The sequence below is a fragment of the Molothrus aeneus genome, chromosome 21 (genome assembly GCF_037042795.1).
Source record: "Molothrus aeneus isolate 106 chromosome 21, BPBGC_Maene_1.0, whole genome shotgun sequence".
Taxonomy (NCBI): domain Eukaryota; kingdom Metazoa; phylum Chordata; class Aves; order Passeriformes; family Icteridae; genus Molothrus; species Molothrus aeneus.
The window spans coordinates 4,747,350-4,766,733 of NC_089666.1; the positions used below are offsets into that span (position 1 = coordinate 4,747,350).

At 52.2% G+C, this 19,384-nt stretch overlaps 1 protein-coding gene across 1 annotated transcript in view; it reads right to left on the minus strand.

Annotated features, from left to right (window-relative positions):
* Positions 1 to 1,012: 1,012 nt before the first annotated feature.
* AJAP1 (adherens junctions associated protein 1) overlaps positions 1,013 to 19,384 on the minus strand; it is a 38,747-nt gene continuing 20,375 nt past the window's right edge. Inside the window, exons 3-6 of the mRNA XM_066563933.1 lie at positions 14,962 to 15,049; positions 12,032 to 12,274; positions 10,319 to 10,449; positions 1,013 to 5,695 (exon numbers count right to left, since the gene is read on the minus strand). Of these exons, the coding sequence (XP_066420030.1) occupies positions 10,377 to 10,449; positions 12,032 to 12,274; positions 14,962 to 15,049 (404 nt within the window). The 3' untranslated portion in view covers positions 1,013 to 5,695; positions 10,319 to 10,376. The remainder of the gene's footprint in view (positions 5,696 to 10,318; positions 10,450 to 12,031; positions 12,275 to 14,961; positions 15,050 to 19,384) is intronic.

A 19,384-nucleotide genomic window follows, 5' to 3' on the forward strand; every position in this document is an offset into this window, starting at 1 on the left:
TTGTCTCGGTGATTTAAGCTGGCAATTTGGCCTTAAAATGAAGAGCAGCTCACTTTGTCCCTCCCCATTTTTCTATATATTTTCCTGCAGAATGGAGCTTTTGGAGATTGGCTGGGCTGGGGCTGGGCATCCTCTCTGGTCTGGCACGGAGAGTTGTGGAGGGTGCTGGCACTGCAGGAAGGCTGCTGCCACAGCCTGGGAATGCAAGTGGCAGGTGGCTGTGCTGGTCTCTCTGTCATCCCAGATCATCCCTCTTCAAAGCCAACAGGGACACCAATGAAAGCTTTTCCCCCTTTCCAGGTCAGATGGCATTGTGAGGATGACAGCTATGCTGTCCCACGGTGCCCTGGGGAAGGGGGATGCTGTGGGAGCAAGGGGGGCTATGGGAGCTGTCCCTGCTGCCTGGCAAGAGCCCTCCTTGTGCTGCCTAGTCCCCACATCTGTCTGTCCATCTGTCTGTCCATCTGTTGAGCAGCAGAGCAGGGCCAGCCTGAGTGTGACCCATCATCACCTGCTCCACACCCAATGTGCAAACCAGAGCCACCACTTACCTGCTCACAGCCAGGACTCCTCCTTGGGTAAAAGATGTAGCTGGGTGAAGTGATTTCAGAGCAGAGCTGTTTGTTTAAGGCATCTTTAGTGATGCTTAATTAACTCCCCAACAGTCCTGTTCAATGGCTTCCCTCTTCCAAGCAGCTGTCCCAAGGCACACAGGGTCTCTTCAAAGCCCTGGGGGACACTGGGTGAGCCTGGGGACCTGGCACCCTCCCGCCTGTGCCATAGGGTGTGGTGGTGGCACTGCTGTGGCGGCGAGTCCAAGGGGATGCACAAGACCCTCTTCTCAGGATCAAGGCAGGGCCATTTCCCTGCTGCTCACCCGAGGTGAGCACAGCTGGGAACAGGGGGATTTCACCAGAAAGACTCCTTGCTGAGGCATGGATCCCCCTGGAGACCAAACCAACCCCGTCCCCTCCCCAGGCACCGCGCGCAGAGGAACCCAGTCACCAGCGGCTGCGCGGTTCTCATATCAGTTTTAATAGCAACATCAGAGTACTAAATATACAGAGGGCGAGGGGACAGGGTGGCATTTACAGTGCTTCCAAATACACGGCTTCCACGGACAGAGACAAATTAAAAACCGCTCAGGAAGAAAAAAGGTCCTTTTGGCACTGCCCCAGCTCGCGCCGTGGCGGGTGGGGCAGCCACCATGCCAAAAGGTGACGGCGCTTCCATCGGGTGCCTCCTGGTGCAGGATTTTCCCAGGAAAAGAAAGAAGTACTCAGTGATGTAAAACCGGTTACAAAGTAAAACTGTCTCATGTTAGAAAACGGGTTTTGGCAAAATAAAAATAAAGTGTAAACTTCACTGTACATGTCCTATCAAACAAAAAATAAACCCCTTGGAACCTAAAATAGAAGAATCTGGGTCAGAAATCTGTGCCCTTAGTGTACATTTTTGTGCAACATATACTTTTTTCAAAGTAAATATTATCTTCACTCGTGACACTATTAAAAATGTACCTACAAATGCTGAGAGTAATTCTTAAAAATGTGTGAGAAGCGTTAGATGAGCTCAGGAGACCAAACCCACAGACTTGGAAATGGCAAGGGATTTCTTGCTGGTTTTGAAAAAATCGCGTACAGATTTAATATCTGGTTGAACGAAAATTCCAACCACATTCATCCTGAAATCCTGGGCTGAGATAGGATAGATATATTTTTGTTCTATTTTATTTTTTTTTTAATTTTTTTTTTTACAAAATATATATTATGTGTAGAATATCTACTATTTAACTACCGTTTCAGCTGAACTACCTTCCTTCGCAAACAAGCTGCCAGTGGAGAAGAGGTAACCTGAAATCCGTCCCCGCGCCAGCTCCGCCATCGCTACGGTGACCTCCTGGCAGGCTCGGTGCCCTTGACCCCATGGTGTCCCATGGAGCACTGGTGTTCTCTGGAGCACGGCTCCTGCCACCACCACCGGCCGCCCTTTCTCCAGCTGGGAAGACAGAGTGAAGGTAAACGATCGGATCTGGAGAGACAGGCGGCTGCCCAGGACCGGCTCTGCCCGGGGTGCTGTGGGGTGAAGCCGCCCTCGGGGCTTCCAAAGGTCAGGGGATTGAGGAGCAAACCCTGCCTGCCCTACCTGTTGGTGCCATGATGTGGGAGCTCAGACCTGGAGCCCCAAACCTGCTCAGTTTGGTGCAGGATAAAGCCCACCGGTGCCAGTGGCAGCAGTGGCACCGACCCCTGGCCCAGTGGGAGTGGTGCATCTGTGGCTCCTGCTCAGGGTTTGCAAGGGATGTGGAGGGAGGAGAGTCCCAGACAGTCCTGGGAAGCCTGGGCTTGCTGCAGAGCCCAAGGAGAGCCAACCTCTCCTTGCCATGGGTGGCTTGTGCCACGCCACTCTCTCCTCTAAGAGCCACAAGTGACACACAGACACCCCATGACATGTCTGGGGAATGTGGCAGCCTCTTGGCTGCCATGGTGTGTTTCTCAGGGACTGTTCCGGGGCTAAGGAATCTGGAAAATGAACTGAAAACAAACAAGCAGCAGCGGGCTGAGGGCTTACAACAAAGCAAGGAGCAAAACTTTTCTTTTTTCAAGCTTCCAGGACCTAGGGGTGAGACGATGTGCCCAAAACATGACAAAGCTCCCACAGGAGCGTGTCTGAGAACACCATGCTTCCCTGCTTTTCCACGGTGGGAAGATCTCCTCAATAGACTATGCCATGGAAATGTGACTTTCTATTCTCATTTCTTTCTTGTTTTTTGGCTTTCATCAATAGGAAGGAATGAGATCAACACAGTTCATTTCTCTTCACTGTGCAAGACCTTGGGATGCCTGGATCCTGCCTCGTCCATCACTGCATCAGCAGCTCCATCCCAGTCCTTCCTCCTCCTCCTCTCCCTCCACTGCAGTGGCCCAGCATGGATGGGGGGAGGCTTCCTCTGATAAAGTGCAAGTGCTGTTGGTCCTTATAAATAAGGGAAGATTGTGCATCTACTTTTGTTCCCTGGTTCACTGCTCAGCTCCGGGGAGACCAGGACATGTCCTGCTGCAGACTGGGGGGGGGGGGAAGCTCACGCAAGTCCTGCCCTCTGAAACCTGTGCCCATGCTCAGGGTTGCAGTGATTCACCTTCCTTCTCTCTGTCTCTCTCTCACACACACACACACACACACACACACACACACACACACACGTTTTCCCTTCCTCTTCCCCAGCTCCACAGGGAATTTCCTGTGAGCCAGGTGCCTCTCCATCACCACTGCCATCACCATCACTGCTTGCACCAGTGCTGCCCTGGCATCTCCCAGCTCTGCCTGACAACTTCCCTGCGGGCAGCAGGTTCCATCCATGCAGAAACACAGAATGCTGCTTCGGATGCCCTGCAATGAAGGAGCTGAGATATATTTCTTGTCATACTGCTACCGCGATTACACTGGAATACCTGTGGGAATGAAATAAATAGGAAGATTAGGGGAGAAGCACAAGGAACATGGCTCAAAGCTGGCGTGGATGGATTCCCATGAAGTCACAAAGGGAGGAGAGCCTGTGGGCAAGGGCTGCACCACTGACACCAGCATCACAGAAAAAGCCCCAGGACACTGAGATGACCCTGGAGTAGTTGCTCAGACTCCACAGTTCCCTAGGACAGACACTCCCCACGTTCCCCAGGGATAGCTGAAGCTTTGGGGGCCACTGCTCTAGCAAGACACTGTCTCCTCTTCTCCCTGGAGGCATCCGATGCTCTGGAGAGCAGGACATGAGCCACCCAGGAGACACAGCTCTGCCCAGGGGATGGTTGGCTCAAGTCCGCAGGTAATTGTCAGGGCTGGCAAGGAAGACTTCTGTCTGAGGCAGCGTCCAAAAATTCAGGACAAATAATCCAGACTGTGCAATTCCATGGGAAAAGGACAGAAAAGGACACGGGAACAAGAGACCGCACGCGTGGCTATGCGCAACACCACAGGGTTCTACTTTTTTGTTTGTTTGTTTTTAAACTGCACGTTCATTATCATAAAGAAAAGGAGCTGAGTAATCAGTGGGGGAGTAGAAACGTGGATCTGGATAATTCTAAAAAACCACTAGTATTTACCAAGGGCAGTTTACAAAAAGAACTGGAGGACTTTGGTCTGATCTCTGCTATTGTTTCCACCCTTTTAACATTGAAGGGACCCAAGTGAGACCCATCCCAGTGTCTGATGTGCAGCACGGCATGGCAGCACCTGACTCCATGGAAAGACTTGGACAGAGGGTTTAGGGTCAGCACCCACGAACACCACCCACCCCAGCAGGAGCTGGACGGGCGTGGACGTGTTTCTAGAGCAACACACCAAACTGGAGCCTGCAGAATCGTGCTTCCCCGGCAAAAATTCCCTTTAAACACAATTAAGAGATCTCCAGGATTGTGGACAGCCGGCTGTGTCTTCTCCTGCTGCAGCAGAGCCAGCCAAGACTGGGAGAACAAAGGAGAGGCTCTCTCAATCCCACAGCCCCAGGCTGGGGGAGGAGGACACGAGCTCCTTCCTCTGGTTTCTCACACAGGGCTGAGTAAACTTTGGTGCTGTGGCCAATTCAGAAGGCATTTTCCAAAAACCTTCACACACCCCATTCCTAAAATCTTTTTCTTCTGTGCCAAGAGAGACCCACCTCTTGGAAGTCCACCCCTAAAATCTGCCCCGTCCAGCCCCGAGGTGTCATGCCTAGCACGGCAGAAATCACAGCACTGTGGACATGGGGCAGGCTCAGGCTTTCCAGCTTCTTCCCATCGATCTTGATGATTTATCGGGATAGAGAAGCCTGGAAATACCTTCAGCACCGCCTTGAGCCGTGCTCTGGATGGTTTTGGGAAGCTTTTCCTCTGCTTCCCGCCGGCAGCACAGCCCCAGCTGTCTCCCACCACGGTCACGTCGCTGGAAAAGCATTTCCAAAAAGAACCAAAATTATATATATATATATGTATACATACATATATATGTCTATACATACACACACACACGTATATATATGTATATATGTCTACCTATATATACACATATAGGTTGACAGGCAAGCTGCCAAAGTAGAAAACATCAGATCACCCAGTTTGCATGATGTGTGTTAAAGAAATGAGACTTTTAGCCCATGACATCTTCTTTAAAAATGAGTATTTAAGATCTTCAAAAATTGCTACAGTACAAAAAGTGTTTGTGTGTGTATATATATATATATATATATTTTCTCTCTACATATACCGTATGTATGGACTGGAATGGATGACTCCACCAGAAGAGATGCCCCACTTGTCCTCCACAACATTTCCAGGCGTTATTGTCTCAGCTCTTTGCAAAGTCTTTGCATCGGTTCATGGCACATAATGGTAATTATTGGCACAGGTTCAGAGTCACCGTCCATGGCCGGGCTCCAGGCGCTTATCCTTCCCTTTCCATCCCTTTGCTGGTTCCTCCTCCTCCTCCTCCTCCTCTTCCTCCTCCTCCTCCTCCACGGGATTCTTTACTCGCACACTTTCCTTTCTCTCCTCCCAAAAACGTGCTCCTTGACAACGCAGTTACCTATAGGCGTGTTCATTTTTATAAAAATATATTTGGCCCATAGAACGCTGCTCTTTGAGTCTCCTACTGGTAAACAGAAATGGTAGGTACAGGTAACCCATTATTTTTTTATATTTTTTACAGGTTCACCAATGGAATCCTGTTGAGGACGAGAAGAAAAAGAAAGATTAAGTCACGACAGGGAATTTGCACCAAGACTTGCATCTCTGCTTGGATGATCTCTTACAGCCTAGAGGTTTCCTCCTCCTTCCCCCTTGGCTGTGGAGCTGTGGGATTTCTGGGGGAGCAGGGTATCAGTGACCCCCTCCTCCTCCTCCTCTGCAGCTTCTGGTCTGTGCTGGGGATTGGGACCACTACTTCTCTCTCCTCAGGGCCTTTTCCAGGGTGGGATTTACTCCAGATCATCCCTGCATTCTGCAGCTTCTCACACTCGGGCCTCGAGCAGCAAGTGCTCTGGCAGACGAGCAGATGATGACAAGCACTAACAAGATTTTCTAAAGTTAAATCTAAAGAATCAATAGGGAATTGGTTAAGCACCAAACCAGAGATCCTATCAAAGTCCTTAAGCTATTTATTTACCATCTACTGGAAGATGTCTTCCTATGCAATTTTGGACCCTCAACGTGAAGACAGTCACTCCCCATCACTGGCGTGTGGCCACTTGCTCTACATGTCTGTGACATTTAATGAGCTGTAGCACAGCTGGGTGTGCCAAAGACAGCTGCCAGCAGGTACCTACACCCTGTACAGCCACGCTCAGGATACACATTCCTAACCCACACATCCCTAATCTGTGCCCTCTGCCTGGCTGGGATCAGCATCCAGAATGTGCTGTGCTTTTTGTTCCAAGATTCTTTCTCTAAAAAAACCACTATTTTTAAGCAAGATGCCCAATACACCATCTCCAAGAACAACCCTGAAGTCTTAATTAGCGAGACAGATTTTCCAGAGTCCTTAATCTCCTGTGCTGGGGCTGTGCTGGGGCTGCTGCTACTCCTCCAAAGACAAGCTGGGATCTTTTATGATGACTCATTATCTGTTAATGTTAACACAAACCATTTGCTGTTGTTAGGCAGAACGGGGCCAGCAGCAGCTGCTGCCGTGTTCCAGCGTGGCTTTACCACACACTGCTGTCAGCTCTCGCTGCTCTGTGCCAGGGCAGGGTCAGGCTGGTGTCACCAAACCAGCACAGCTGCTGGCCCCAAAGTGTCCCCTCCCTGCCAGAGGTGCCCAGCATCCCGTGGCTCCTGGTGGGCACTGGTGAATGCACAACAGCAGGGTGTACAATCGGTGTTGTATCCCAAATAGCCTCTTTGTGCAAAGTAGGTCAGCGCTTGATCAACCTTACAGATTTTTGTATAATCTCATTCCATGGGGTTTTTCAGTCAAAGAGAGCGGGATTAAGGACAAGAATAATGCGGAATCTCAAACTTCATTTTAGAAAGCCCCAAAGCCAGGATGAAATCAAGCCAAACCAGCCATCCTGTGCTGTGGTGCCTGGACAAAGCCACTCAAGCTTTTGGCACGTGTCCTGTGCTGGTCTGCAGAGCAGTGCTGCTCCTGCCTCTGTCTGGGTGCTCCTCCAGCGCCACTGGCACCAGGCAAGAGAAGCTTTCCTTTTCATCCCTCCCTTCAGGTAACTCCTGAGAGCTCCCACTGACTGCTCCACTCCTCACCTGTCCAGCCCAGGGCTGCACTGAGGCTGCACTGCCACACCAGGCTCCTGCAGACAGACTGACTTCTCAGCACGCAGGAGCAGCTGCTGGCAGCTGCTGCTGAGGTGTGACATCCACCGAGGTGTGACATCTACCAAGGAGCTGGTGCTCCAGTGGGGCCCAGAAGCCAGCACAGGCAATCTGCTGGAAAGCTCCACCAGCTGCTTGCCACGGGCAGCCCTGCCTGCTGTGGGGAGGGATGGTGCCCTGACAGGGACCATGCCTGCAGCACAGGAACCCTCCCTGTGGCTCCTGCTGGCACAGGAGGAATCTGACCCCAGGAAATAGCTTCAACATCTGCTCCCTGTGTACCTGGATGAGTTTTACCAGGTTTTCTGACACAAATGTGGCACTGCCTGCAGCTCTCTAGGCTAGAGATGCTCTGCAGTGCTGTCCCTTATATCTGCTGCCTCAACTGCTCACCCCAGCCTGATGATGCTGTCGGCATCACCCAAGGCCAGGGTGACAGCTGGGCAGCACCGTGGTCAGTCCTCACACCAGGCTCACAGACTGTCAGATGTAAAGTTCACATTAAATTCCAACTTGCCTCCCAGTAGTCATCTCAACAAAACATCTGCAGCACCTCTGTCCTGCCACCCCTGTCCTGGGACATGACACCTGCCTTGTGCCTCCAGCTCTGGCCCCACACCATCAGGAGCACTAATGTGCACACAAGACAGCTCAGAGCTGTGAAGTGCTGTCAATTAAAATGTGCAAAACACCAGGAGAAAGGGGCTGTGAGGAGAAAGCTGCATGTAGCCCCTCCAGCCAGAAAGCTGCACATGCTCCAGATTATCCTTCTCTGCTGTGGTGCAGTGGGTCAACAGCAACTGTCCCCTTCAGGTGACCTTGCTGCAGCTGTGGATGCCAGCCAGGAAATACTCATTCCCCCGGAAACGGTGCAGCCCAAGCAGCTGCATCTCCTTTTCCACCAGCCTCTCCCCTAGAAATGAGAGCTGGAGAGGCATCCTCCATGCCTCCACTCCCCTGCTTCCCTCCATCCCACTGCTCCTCTGGCACTTGGCAGCTGGTGACAGCACAAGGCAACCGCGGTGGCAGGGACAGCCTGGTAGGGACAGCCTAGCAGGGAGCTCATCTCCATGCCATCTGCACCTTACACAGTGACACATGAAAGCTTGGAATGCTCATTTCACCTGAGGGATTTCCCAACAGCACCTCGTTTCAGCTGGGACACACACCACTTATGCAAGTGTGTCCCAGAAACACGCTGGTGCAAACACACCTGTGCAGAGTAAACTTGCAGAGAACAGGCAGAACAGGTTTGGGATCAATCTCATTTTGTTATCCTTAATGAAACCAAACAGCAGCTTCCAGAATTGCATCTGTAATTGAAGTGCCATTACAGAGCTAATGCTGCAGGTACGAGCCCAATAGATTTTTCCAGAGTGCGTCAATGTGCGTTTTATGGATTCCATGAAAACGGATCAATGAGAATTTCAAGGATTTAATAAGGCGTAATGGAATGGCTTCAGGCTACTTAAAGAAATCTATGGAGGTGACCAGGGCACAGTCTTTGGCCTGGGGTTTCACAGGACCTGGGGCAGGAGCAGTGGGATCCACACAGGATTCCTACAGTGCTTCAAGCTGTTCCTTCCTTCCCTCTACCCGAGGCATAGAGAGCTGTAGATGGCATTGAGTGTAGCTGGCTTGCTTTATATGTTATTTAATTCACTTTATGCCAATGGAAAGACTTCCCAAACTATAAAACTGAGGGTGGAAAAGGCCCAGTGGGTTATTACTGAGGCTGGTGTTCCCTGCAGATCCTCCATGCTCATTCTCCTGCTGCCCTCACTCCTGGCACCAGCTTCTGCCTGGGTTCCTTTGCCCTCTGCTTCCTGAGACAATGGCCACAACAACAGAGTCAGAGAGAAAAACATGAGCATATCAGTGGATGGGGAGTGAGAGCCTCTCACCTTCACCAGTGCAGCTGCTGCAACCAGGAGAGGCTCTGGGGAGGGCAGTGGGGCCATGCCAGGTGAATCCCTGCTCTCTGTGCCCCACTGTGCTGGCACACACCTCACCTGCCCTGTCTAGACACCACAGCCCCAGCACGGCCAAGATCATTAACTTTTTATTCCCTTCCATTCTAATCTAATTATATTTCTGTGTTCAATAGCTGTGCATAATGTTAAACAGGCTATTCCAAGTGAGCAGCAGCCAGGGAAGGCTGGAAATTTCATTTACACTGAATATATGATTCATTACAGCAGGGACTTGGGACAGAGCTATTAATTCACCTGCGCACGTGCCTCAAGCGGGCACCGCTGCCCAGGGCGAGCTGGCACACACAGACTTTTCCTGCCACTGCTATCAGCTGTGCCACCTTCAAAAGTGACACAAGGAGGTGAAAACGGCTTAGGCCAACTCAAGGAAAGAGAAGGGAATCCCCAAAGATTGTACTGTCGCAACCAGAACATCACTGCACTCCTTCAGCCACAGCAACACCCCAGGGGTGACCGGCTGCTGGGGACTGTGCTCGAAGGGTTGGCCTTGCAGAGCAGCAGGAGAAGGAGGAGAAGGAGAAGGAGGAGGAAGAGGAGGAGGAGGAGGAGGACCCCAGCACCCTTGCAGTGAGCATGGAAGTGTTCATGACAGCAAACATCACCAAATGAGCTTTCAGATAGTGGTGGAGCGTGCATGCTCCGACGAGGCAGGCTGTCCATCATGCCACCAGAGGTTAATTACAGATCAGGCCATTTCCCAGCACGGAAATTACTGTGGCTTGCTGAGGTTTCAGAGGTGGGCTGGAACCATGGGATCAGGCTGAACTTCAAGGTTGCCCTAGGCACCCTTTGCTTTTGAGCCCTTGTCCATCCCAGTCCCTCCCTGTTAGTGTTGGCCTGTCTGCAATGAACCTCCCTGGAAAAGGGAGCCTCGTTTGGCTCCCAATGCCCCATCCACAGCATGGAATGAGTCCAGTCACACTGAAGGAAGTGCAGGAGGGAGGATGGCACCAGGCAGGGTACGATGGGCGTAGCAGGGGCACAGGATGGATGTGGGATGGGTGCAGGGAGCGCGGTACGTACCAGGAAACAGCCCGCTGGCGTCTGCCCTGCCCCCAGAAGTCAAACAGGCTTCGGCCAGTCAGCAGGAGATTTCAAACCATTTCTCAGACACAAAGGCCACGGGAATAAGATGCCGGTCAGAAGAAGAGGGTCTGCAGTGAGCAGAAAGAGGGGCTTGTACACGCTGGTACGTAACACTCCCGGTGCAAGCCAGGCGGCCTGCTGCACAGTCAGCTGTTCTACATCTCTCTGCAGCGATGCTTTGAGTGGGCCTGGGCTCACTAGGCTGCCTGGAAGTGCTCTGGGACAGAGGGTCCCAGAGGGCATCCCTGGATGGTGAAAAAGCCATGATCTCTGCTAGCCAGAACACAGGCACTCTCTGTCACCTGGCTGGAGTTCATATCAAACCAAGGCTTGTGGACACCCAACAAAATGGTGTGACAATCCCTGCCAGTTCTCCACCTCCTAAGATGTGAAGAAACCCTGGAAAATGCAGCAGGAATGAGCAGAACCCTGCACACACGCAAGAGATGCTGATTGAAAAGGCATCAATGTTGGCTGAAAGGCATTAAATTGTTGACTCCAGGCCTGTCCTTGGGGCAGGCAGATCTGGGCTGTGGCTGCCACACATGTTGTGGTTCCTCAAGGCTGTCTGGAGCATCAGCTGCTCATTTTCTCCCTCAAAACTCTCTGCCTGGCTTCCCCTCTACCTTTGATGGGGACACACATTTACCATATGGTGAAACCACACCAGCACGCAGTGAAAGCACTCTGGAGACAGCCTGTGGTGTGGGAAACATCACTCCCAACCCCACTGCTCCTGATCCCCACCTCGGGCAGGCAAGGGGCTGGCAGAGCAGGGCCACATCCCTTGGCTGGAAATGATGCTCCTTGTTAGCGCTGTGCCGTTGTTTCGCAGCAGCCAAACGGTTCATTTGGCTCTCGCTGCCTGCTCCTCCATTAATCACCTGCTTGTTTGCAGCCCGGCAGCTTTGCCGATGCCACTGAGGAGACAGCACGGGCGCTGGAAAAACGGATCCAGTGGCATTTTATGTGCTGGCAGGAGCAGCAGCAGCAGCTGGGAAATGAACACTGTGTGTGGCGGTGAGCTCGCCCAGCCCTGCAGGGCCAGGGGCTGCTGAGGCACCCACCAAGCCTCACCGCCAGAACTGGGGTCAGGGGGCCAGTCCCACACTGAACTATGAGTGAGTGAGCACCCAAGAGGTAGGAGGCTCTGCCAAATGCTCCCTGGAACATCACCCCTTGTGGAATTTGCAGGCAACCTCGACAAGGGAAGAGATGAGAATCTTGACTCCATGTTTCAGAAGGCTGGTTCATTATTTTGTGATGTATATTATAATAAAAATGCTATACTAAAAGAAATAGAGAAAGGATACAGATAGAAGGCTAGACAAGAATGATAATAAAATCTTGTGACTGACCAGAGTATCAACACAGCTGGACCTGTGATTGGTCATTAAGTAAAAACAATCTACATGAGACCAATCAAAGATGCACCTGTTGATAAGCAACCTCCAAACCACATTCTAAGCAATCAGATAATTATTGTTTACATTTCGTTTTTGAGGCCTCTCAGCTTCTCAGGAGAAAAAAAATCCTGCCAGAGGGATTTTTCAGAAAATATGTCAGGGATAACCCTCTGAGCACCAGAGCCCCATCACCCCAGCGGGATGGCTCTGCCCCCACACCGGGAAACCACGGCGCCCAGCTCACCTGTTTCCATTGAAGGTGGTTTTATAATCCCCGGGCGAGTGCAAGGTGTCCTCGGCGTAGACGGGCACGGGGGTCCGCACGCACTCGTGGGAGCACTGCAGCGTCTCGTTGTAGGCGGTGAAGATGTCGAGGGCGCTGGGCACGCGGGCGGGGGCGAAGTCAGTCAGGTTCTGGCAGCTCTCCTCCTGCTGGTCCAGCTTGCGTTGGTGGCTGTTGCGCCGGGGGCGCCCGCTCTGCGCACAGCTGGGCCGGGGGGAGAGAGAACCCCACTGTCATGGGATGGTCTGGGTTGGGAGGGACCTTAAAAACCCTCCAGTTCCATCCCCCTGCCATGGGGGATGCCTTCCACTAGATCAGGTTGTTCCAAGCCCTGTCCAACTCGGCCTTGGATTCTTCCAGGATGAGGCAGCCACAGCTTCTCTGGGCAGCCTGTGCTAGGGTCTCACCACCCTCATAGGGAAGAAATTTCCCCTAAGATCTAATCTAAGTCTTCCCTTTAGTTGAAAACCATTCCCCCTGTCCCATCCCACTGTCTGTCTGTGTGAAAAGTTGCCCTCCATCATTTTTATAAGTCTGTTATGGCCTGAAAGGCCAAAGCAGAAGGGACGGGAGGCACATTGTATCCCTGAAACTTGGCAAGGGAACTCACCTGATTGACCAGTCATTACAGATTGTTCCATACTAGATTAGAATTCAGAAATTCCGATTCCAATTCAGAATTGGAAAGATCAGCCACAAGCAGTCATTTGGCTCGATGCTTTTTTATAAGAACCAAATTTACATTTTAGACACAAGCTTTTTCCCATCAGAGGAATGACTTAATGAGTCACACTTTTGTACCTGCAGGAAGCAAAAGCCTTTTCTTAAGTGAAAATATGTAGGTGAGAACAATGAAGTGAAACCCTTTCCATTTGGGAGACGCCAAACAGGTTGGAACTTCTCAGGATAAATGAGCTCAGGACCTGGTGTGACACAGCAGAGGGATGGCTGGCAGGGCAGCCCTGCTCTCCGGGGGCTCCTCCAGCTCTGGAGGCTTCATAAGGATCTCGTGGCTGCACAACACTTCTGCCTCAGTACGTCAGAGACGAGGAGAACCCCAGCTCGCAGGAGCCGCCCTCAATCAGCCTGGTCCTATTTCAGGGTCTAGACACTGATTTAATTAAGATGCCACTTTTTCCAGATGGGATTGACAGCGCCTTGCAGAACACTGGAGTTTTGGGAGGTGGCAGCTCCGAGGGTGGTGGGAGCTGGGGATGCCGGCACTGTCTGTGGAGGGGCACCCCTGGGGACAGGAACGTGGGGCTCTGCTGGGAGCAGTGCTGGCCAGGGTGACAGCATCTGGCTGCTGGCTCTGCTCTGCTTGATGCAAGTGAAAGAGACAGCCCTAAACCAACTGCTGTCTCCCCACAGCACGTGTGCAGGAGGAGCAGTGACAAGAAGGACGCTGGCTTGGCACGCAGCCATCGCTCACCCGTCCTGCTTGAGGGGGAAAAACGCCAGCCAAAGGATGGGGACAGTGACTGTGTCCCTGCTGGGGACAGGAACAGGGTGTGTGGCGTGGGTCAGCCCTGCCATGGAGTGCCTGAACGTGGCCTGGGGTCACCCAGTGAACCGAGGCAGTTTGGGTAGAGTCGAGCAAACTCCCAGATACTGTTTCTTCACCTTGGACACACCTGGGTGCTGCCCACACTCTCCTGCTGAGGATTTTCTCTGGTGATTTCTCAATTTCACTTACTATAAAGCATTTCTATTCTACACTGATCACTGGATTTATTTTTTCCCCCTTTTTGGCTTCAGCAGCAGTTACTGAGCTGCTCTGCCAAGCTGTGGTCAGCCAGATCAATGACTCGTACCGCTCACTGCTGCGACTGGAGACAAATCCCACAAGTGTTTTATAAACTATTCTCCCTGCTCCTTCACTGAAACACTGCGGCAACCAGGGAAGTTCAGTGAATTAAATCCCACTTGAGATAAAGTAGGGAGCCTCACTGGCTACTCCCCAAAGCAAGTTCAGCTGTGGGGACAGAACCTCGGTGCTGTCAGCTGGCTGCTGCTCAGCATTACAGCTATACCAAGATGAAGATGCCTCCATAGCCCTGCAAAGGGCTTCTCCTCTCATCCCAGCTAGCCAGCAGGCTCCTCATCAACCCGGTGTTGTGATTGCCTCCTGGCTGCAGAAACTGATTTGCTGCAGCAGCCACGCAGAGCTCGGCCAGGCCGGAGGGGAGAGCCACCAGCCAGGCTCCCCCCAGCCCCGTGCTGCAGCCGTGTCGCTACGCCAGCAACGCTGACCTCAAAGTAGGCCAGTTTCCCTGGGAAAATAGGTAAAGTGAGGAGTGCCTGGAGCGAAAGCTAACCTATTTTGCCATACGCCCAAGCCACACTGAGAGAACAAATGGGAGCAAATGAAGCTGGAGGAGCACAGCAGCGCCCTGGGGGTTGGGGCATGCTTCAAACCACGGCACCTGAGGGGCTTCGAAGGTGCCCTTCCGTCCCTGGGGTCACAGGGAAGGGCAGGAGGTGCAGCTGCTTCTTGTCAAGCCAGGCTGGGGATTTTAGGAGCAGCATCAAAGCTCCTTAGGGAAGGCAATGGAGGAGCTGCTGGCACTGGACACATCCTGGGAACACGCGCACGGCTCTGACCTCTCCAGGTGGCACTGTGCTGATGCACGTGTCCCATGAGACTTGTCCACCCAACCTGGGCACATGCTGGTCCCCAGAGCCAGTGGCCAGGTGATGGGAGGTGGAGGCACAGCCAAACCCCGATGCACCAACTTCCTTTGGAGGTTTTGCTGTAAACCCCCCACTTTCTCCTGCAATCCTGGCAGGTGCCACAGGCTTTGGCACCTGCAGCAGGATGGGCACTTCCATCCCCACCCTGTCCCCATCCCACGTCACCCCCAAGCCAAGCAGAGCAGGAGGGGCCTTACCAATTTTTTAAGACAAGAGTTGTTATCAGCGCAGCTATGACCATGATGAGGGACACGGTAATAGTGATTATCTGATGAACAGCCAGACCTGCAGACAGAAGAAAAGAGACAGTGGGGATGGGAATTGAGGGGACCCTGGCAGAGCCCCCCTCCCCACACAGCCCCCCACCACCCCCTCCCAACGTGAGGCCACACACAGCCCCCGGCAGCGGCGCCGCAATCCTCTCTCCTGCCTTACACAAAATAAATCTGTAAGCCAGGCTCCTCATTTCCTATCCTCTCAAGTATGTTCCTTGTCAGCCCGAATTAGGCACGAAGAACGGAAGAGAAGTGAAGACGTCTCCCCTCTGGGACGGAAAGAGAGACGAGCACAGCCTTGCGCCGGGTGCGGGATTCACCAGGGAGAATAATTACAGCACTGGCGGCTGCTCGCCTTGCAGGTCGGGTGGGCTCATTTCCCCCTCTTCACCTTCCACGGGGTATCATTTTGGCTCGTGGATCATTCCTAATGAGCAGTTTGGAAACAAAAGCAGCTCGCTGTACACTGTGTTTGTGATTTTGCGCTGCCTTACAGTTGCAATTTCGTAATGAAATGATTTTTCCTGGCTGCAGCCCAAGGATGTGCTATTTTTCACAAACAGATGTTGCAGCTCCTGATGGATGGTAGTTTTAATAAATAAATAAGTCTTAGAATGACAGGAAAATAAGCAGTTTTATATATATATCTGTATGTGTCTGTGGCAAGGACGGAGTCAGCGCCAGGGCCATGGCTCAGCTGGAGCTGGGGGTGCCTGGGGGCCACTGGGCAGCACTGGGGCAGCCACTGCTCCTGGGGAAGGATTCACTTGTGGCCCCCGTGCTGGCAGGGTGGGCAGCAGCCAATTCCAGCTCACTCCTCAGCTGCTCCACCTCTGGGTTTCACCTCCCAGGGGAATTCACAGGGAAAATGCCACACTGGGAGGCTCCCCACCTCCCACTGTCACCCCACATGCTGAAGGTGAGGCCCAGGGAAAGACTTCTGAGTTCCCAGAGGGTGGTGACGATGGGAGCATGTCCCCACGGGCCCGAGGAGGGTGGTGGCAGCTCGTGCCCACGTGTGGCAGGTTGGGAGTGATGCCCACCCTGGCAGCAGCCAGCCCGGCCGCATCCTGCACGGCAGCCTTGGAGCAGCTCCCAGTGGGACGCTGCTGAAAAAGATAAAAGGAAAGACTCTAAAAATAAAATCGAGCCAGCCCAGTGCCCGATTCCTTTGAAAACAGAAGTGGAGTCGGGGACGAGACCTTCTGCAATGCTGGGAGCTGAGGCAGTGGTGGCAGGGCCACGGGAGAACCTAACGATGCAATTAATCCTTGCATTTACGTAATGGGAAAGGCACAGGCAGAACAGATTGCAGGTGGCTGAGCACTGGGAAGGATGGCAGCTCCTTGGAGCAGGACACATGGATTTTAAGAAAGGCTGGATAATTTTAGACTCCATCACACACATAAGTTGCCATATGTACAGGCACAGCAAAGTTCCTTTGCATCATGTATAAATTCTGCAGAAGCCAGGGGGATTTCAAGGGAACAGGAAACCTTTGTCTCAATGCTGGTGATGGGCAGAGGGAAGGCACCCAACAGGTGGCCCATGATGGTTCCCTGGGAAGCCCTAGAGCAATACCTGCTGCAATAAACACTACCAGGTCTTTATTCTTAATTTACAAATATATCAAATATATCAATTTACAAATATATAAAATATTTTCTATTAGCCCCTCAAAGCATGTAGGGCCAAACGGAGCAAGATCAAGCAAATATCCAGTCTGTGAGATGTAGGGTTAATGTGTGGGGCACCCTTTGAGAGGGGAATGTCCTGTAAGGGACATAAAGCACCCTGGCAAGTGAAGTGAGGTGGACAGAGATGATGCCAAGGGCAAAGCACTGTTTTAGACACAGCCCTCAAAGCCCAACAGGATGGAGGAAGGGGACTTGGAAGATAAAATCAATAGCTCATGGAGCAAAATCCTCCTCCTCCAGTGCAGGAAGCTGCCTGGCACAGGCATAACTCCCCATGAGAGCCTGTGCCCCCAGAGAGAGACCCCGGGAGCAGGGATTACAGCGCCTGGGTTTTGTTTGCTCATCTCCTTGGCAAAAGCTCTGATCCCAGCGGGTCACGGAACCCGGTGGCCATGTAATTACACGTTATTAACCGTGGAAACAGGGAGCTGCAGGGGAGGGACACCCAGCCCCAGCCCCTCTCACCTGCGAGCGCCTCAGCCCTGCGAGGGCTCCCCCTGCCAAGGCTTTTACCAGGCAATTTGACGCAGTGACCATTTAACTGGAGGGTAATTACAGGAGAAGTATTTAATGGAGCCGAAAGTGTGTCCAAGCCTCTGCGCTTCTGCTAGTGCAGCAGAATTCCGCATGCCGCCTGCCAGGAGGGAAAGCTCTTCAAAGGCGCTCTCTGAACCCTCGGAAATGCTGAAATATCTCTGGGTTTTTCCACTCTCGTGCCGTCCGCTCTCACTGGGGCCTCTAAATCCCCAAGGTGGGGGGAGAGGGGCCACGGAATCCCAGCAAGGCAGCGCAACCCAGCTCCCGATTCCCCACATCCTGGGCAAAACCCCAATCTTCTCAGAGCAAGGCAATGCCAGGGCTTTTTTTTTTTTTTATCTGTTATTTTAAAGACCATATATTTGCTGCTGAGATGAAAGTGCTGAGGTTTGGCCTTTCTGGCCACCTTTTGAAACGGCTCCCGGACAGCTCTGCATCAATGGAATTAATTCCATGAGAAAAATCCATTCGAGACTAATGTCTTGCTACTGCAGGAGCACGCCATGGCAGCGAACAGGAGATATAAGCTCTTAATTAAAAACAAAGAGAACCTCTATCCCCCAAGGCCTTTATTTCAACAGCTCTGGTTAGGGAGCCTGTATTTTTCATTTTCCCAATAAAAACAGCTACGAGCTGCAACTCTTTGAAGACCCTTGTCAAGGCCTTGAAGCTGCATAAAATTAGAAAAAGGAGAAAACAGCTCTATTTCATTTGAAAGGGAGAAAACTGGAGTTACTCTTACAGGCCAGATATTGCTACCCCCGGTCTCTTCCCACACTTATGCTGCGTGGATCTCCCTCTCCTCAGCATCCCATCCTCAGCCCTGCCACGAGTCCCCTTCCTCTGTTCTCACATGCCCTGAGCACCAGGATGCCAATGCCTCCTCCTGAGCATTGTGGAGAAGCTGGGGCAAGGCCGCTGGGCTCAAGAGGCTTTACAGCTTCCCCAGCCATCAGAAATCACATCTGAGCCCCAAAAATCTCATCCCCTGATAAAGCTGCTTGTGGACAGAACAATTCAATCAGGAGCGTGGTGTGGCCTCCCTGCTGCCACCGCCGGCCTTTCCCAGGGCGGATCAGCCAGATTTGGCCATATCATGAACCTACTGCTGGTTAATAGCTTGTAAGGAAAATCATTTACAAAAGCCACAAGGGTCTGCTACAGGGGTGGAGACACAGCAGAAATCTTCTTTTAAAGCTTGTTACAGTACACAGCCAGCTCCTCTGCTGCCCAGTCCACCACGCCACAAACCGCCTTGCTCTGCTCTTCCCAACACCTTGCTGGCAAAGCTGAGGTCAGCAAAGCTGCTTGGTTTTTCACCTGGTAAATCAGTGATCTCTCTGAAACCCAGCCCAGGGAGTGTTAGTCATCCTGAGGTGAAAATGCAGCTTTTCAGCAAAAAACCCACCAAGGCTCCTGGCAACTTCCTGGTATTTTGAGCTGGACTGATGAAAGAAAGAAAATATCTTCCCGCTGCTGCTGCTGCTGCTGCTGCAAAATGTTTTTGCCAAGAAGGAAAATCCTGGAGGTTTATGCTAAAGACACTGGGACTTATCTTCTCAGGTGTTACAGCAAATATCACCGAGCAATAAATACTTGGAGAGCAGCAGAGGAGAGTTTCTGGCTCACTGAGAGGCACGTGGGAGGATGTGCACAGGCACGTTCGCCATCCGTGCATCCCGGGGAGCGTCCCGACTCCCTCGTAGGGAGAGCTCAGCTGATGGCCACGCTCCTTTCTGGCTTCCACCGTCATCCTCCACCCTTCAGGAGAGCTGCAGCTGATGCACAGCCCTACAAGGGATCCTTTGGGCAGCTCCCAGGAAGGGTAACCGTGGTGCCAGCCCAGGAGACACCATCCAGCTCCTTCACCTCCTCTCCGTCCCCAAGCTGCGGCACCACCCCACCCCTCAGCATGGCGGATCAAAGAGGCAGCTCCATCCTCACTGCCCAGGGTTTTCTTTTAAACACATTTTATCTTTAATTAATTCCTTTGAAGCTTTTTGCATCTACTATCTCCTCGCCTCCAGCAACCCCCTACTGCACCCTCTTTCTGGAGGCAGGGTCATCACCAGCGGGAAGCAACGCCTCTGTTATTATTTATTCCTGACACA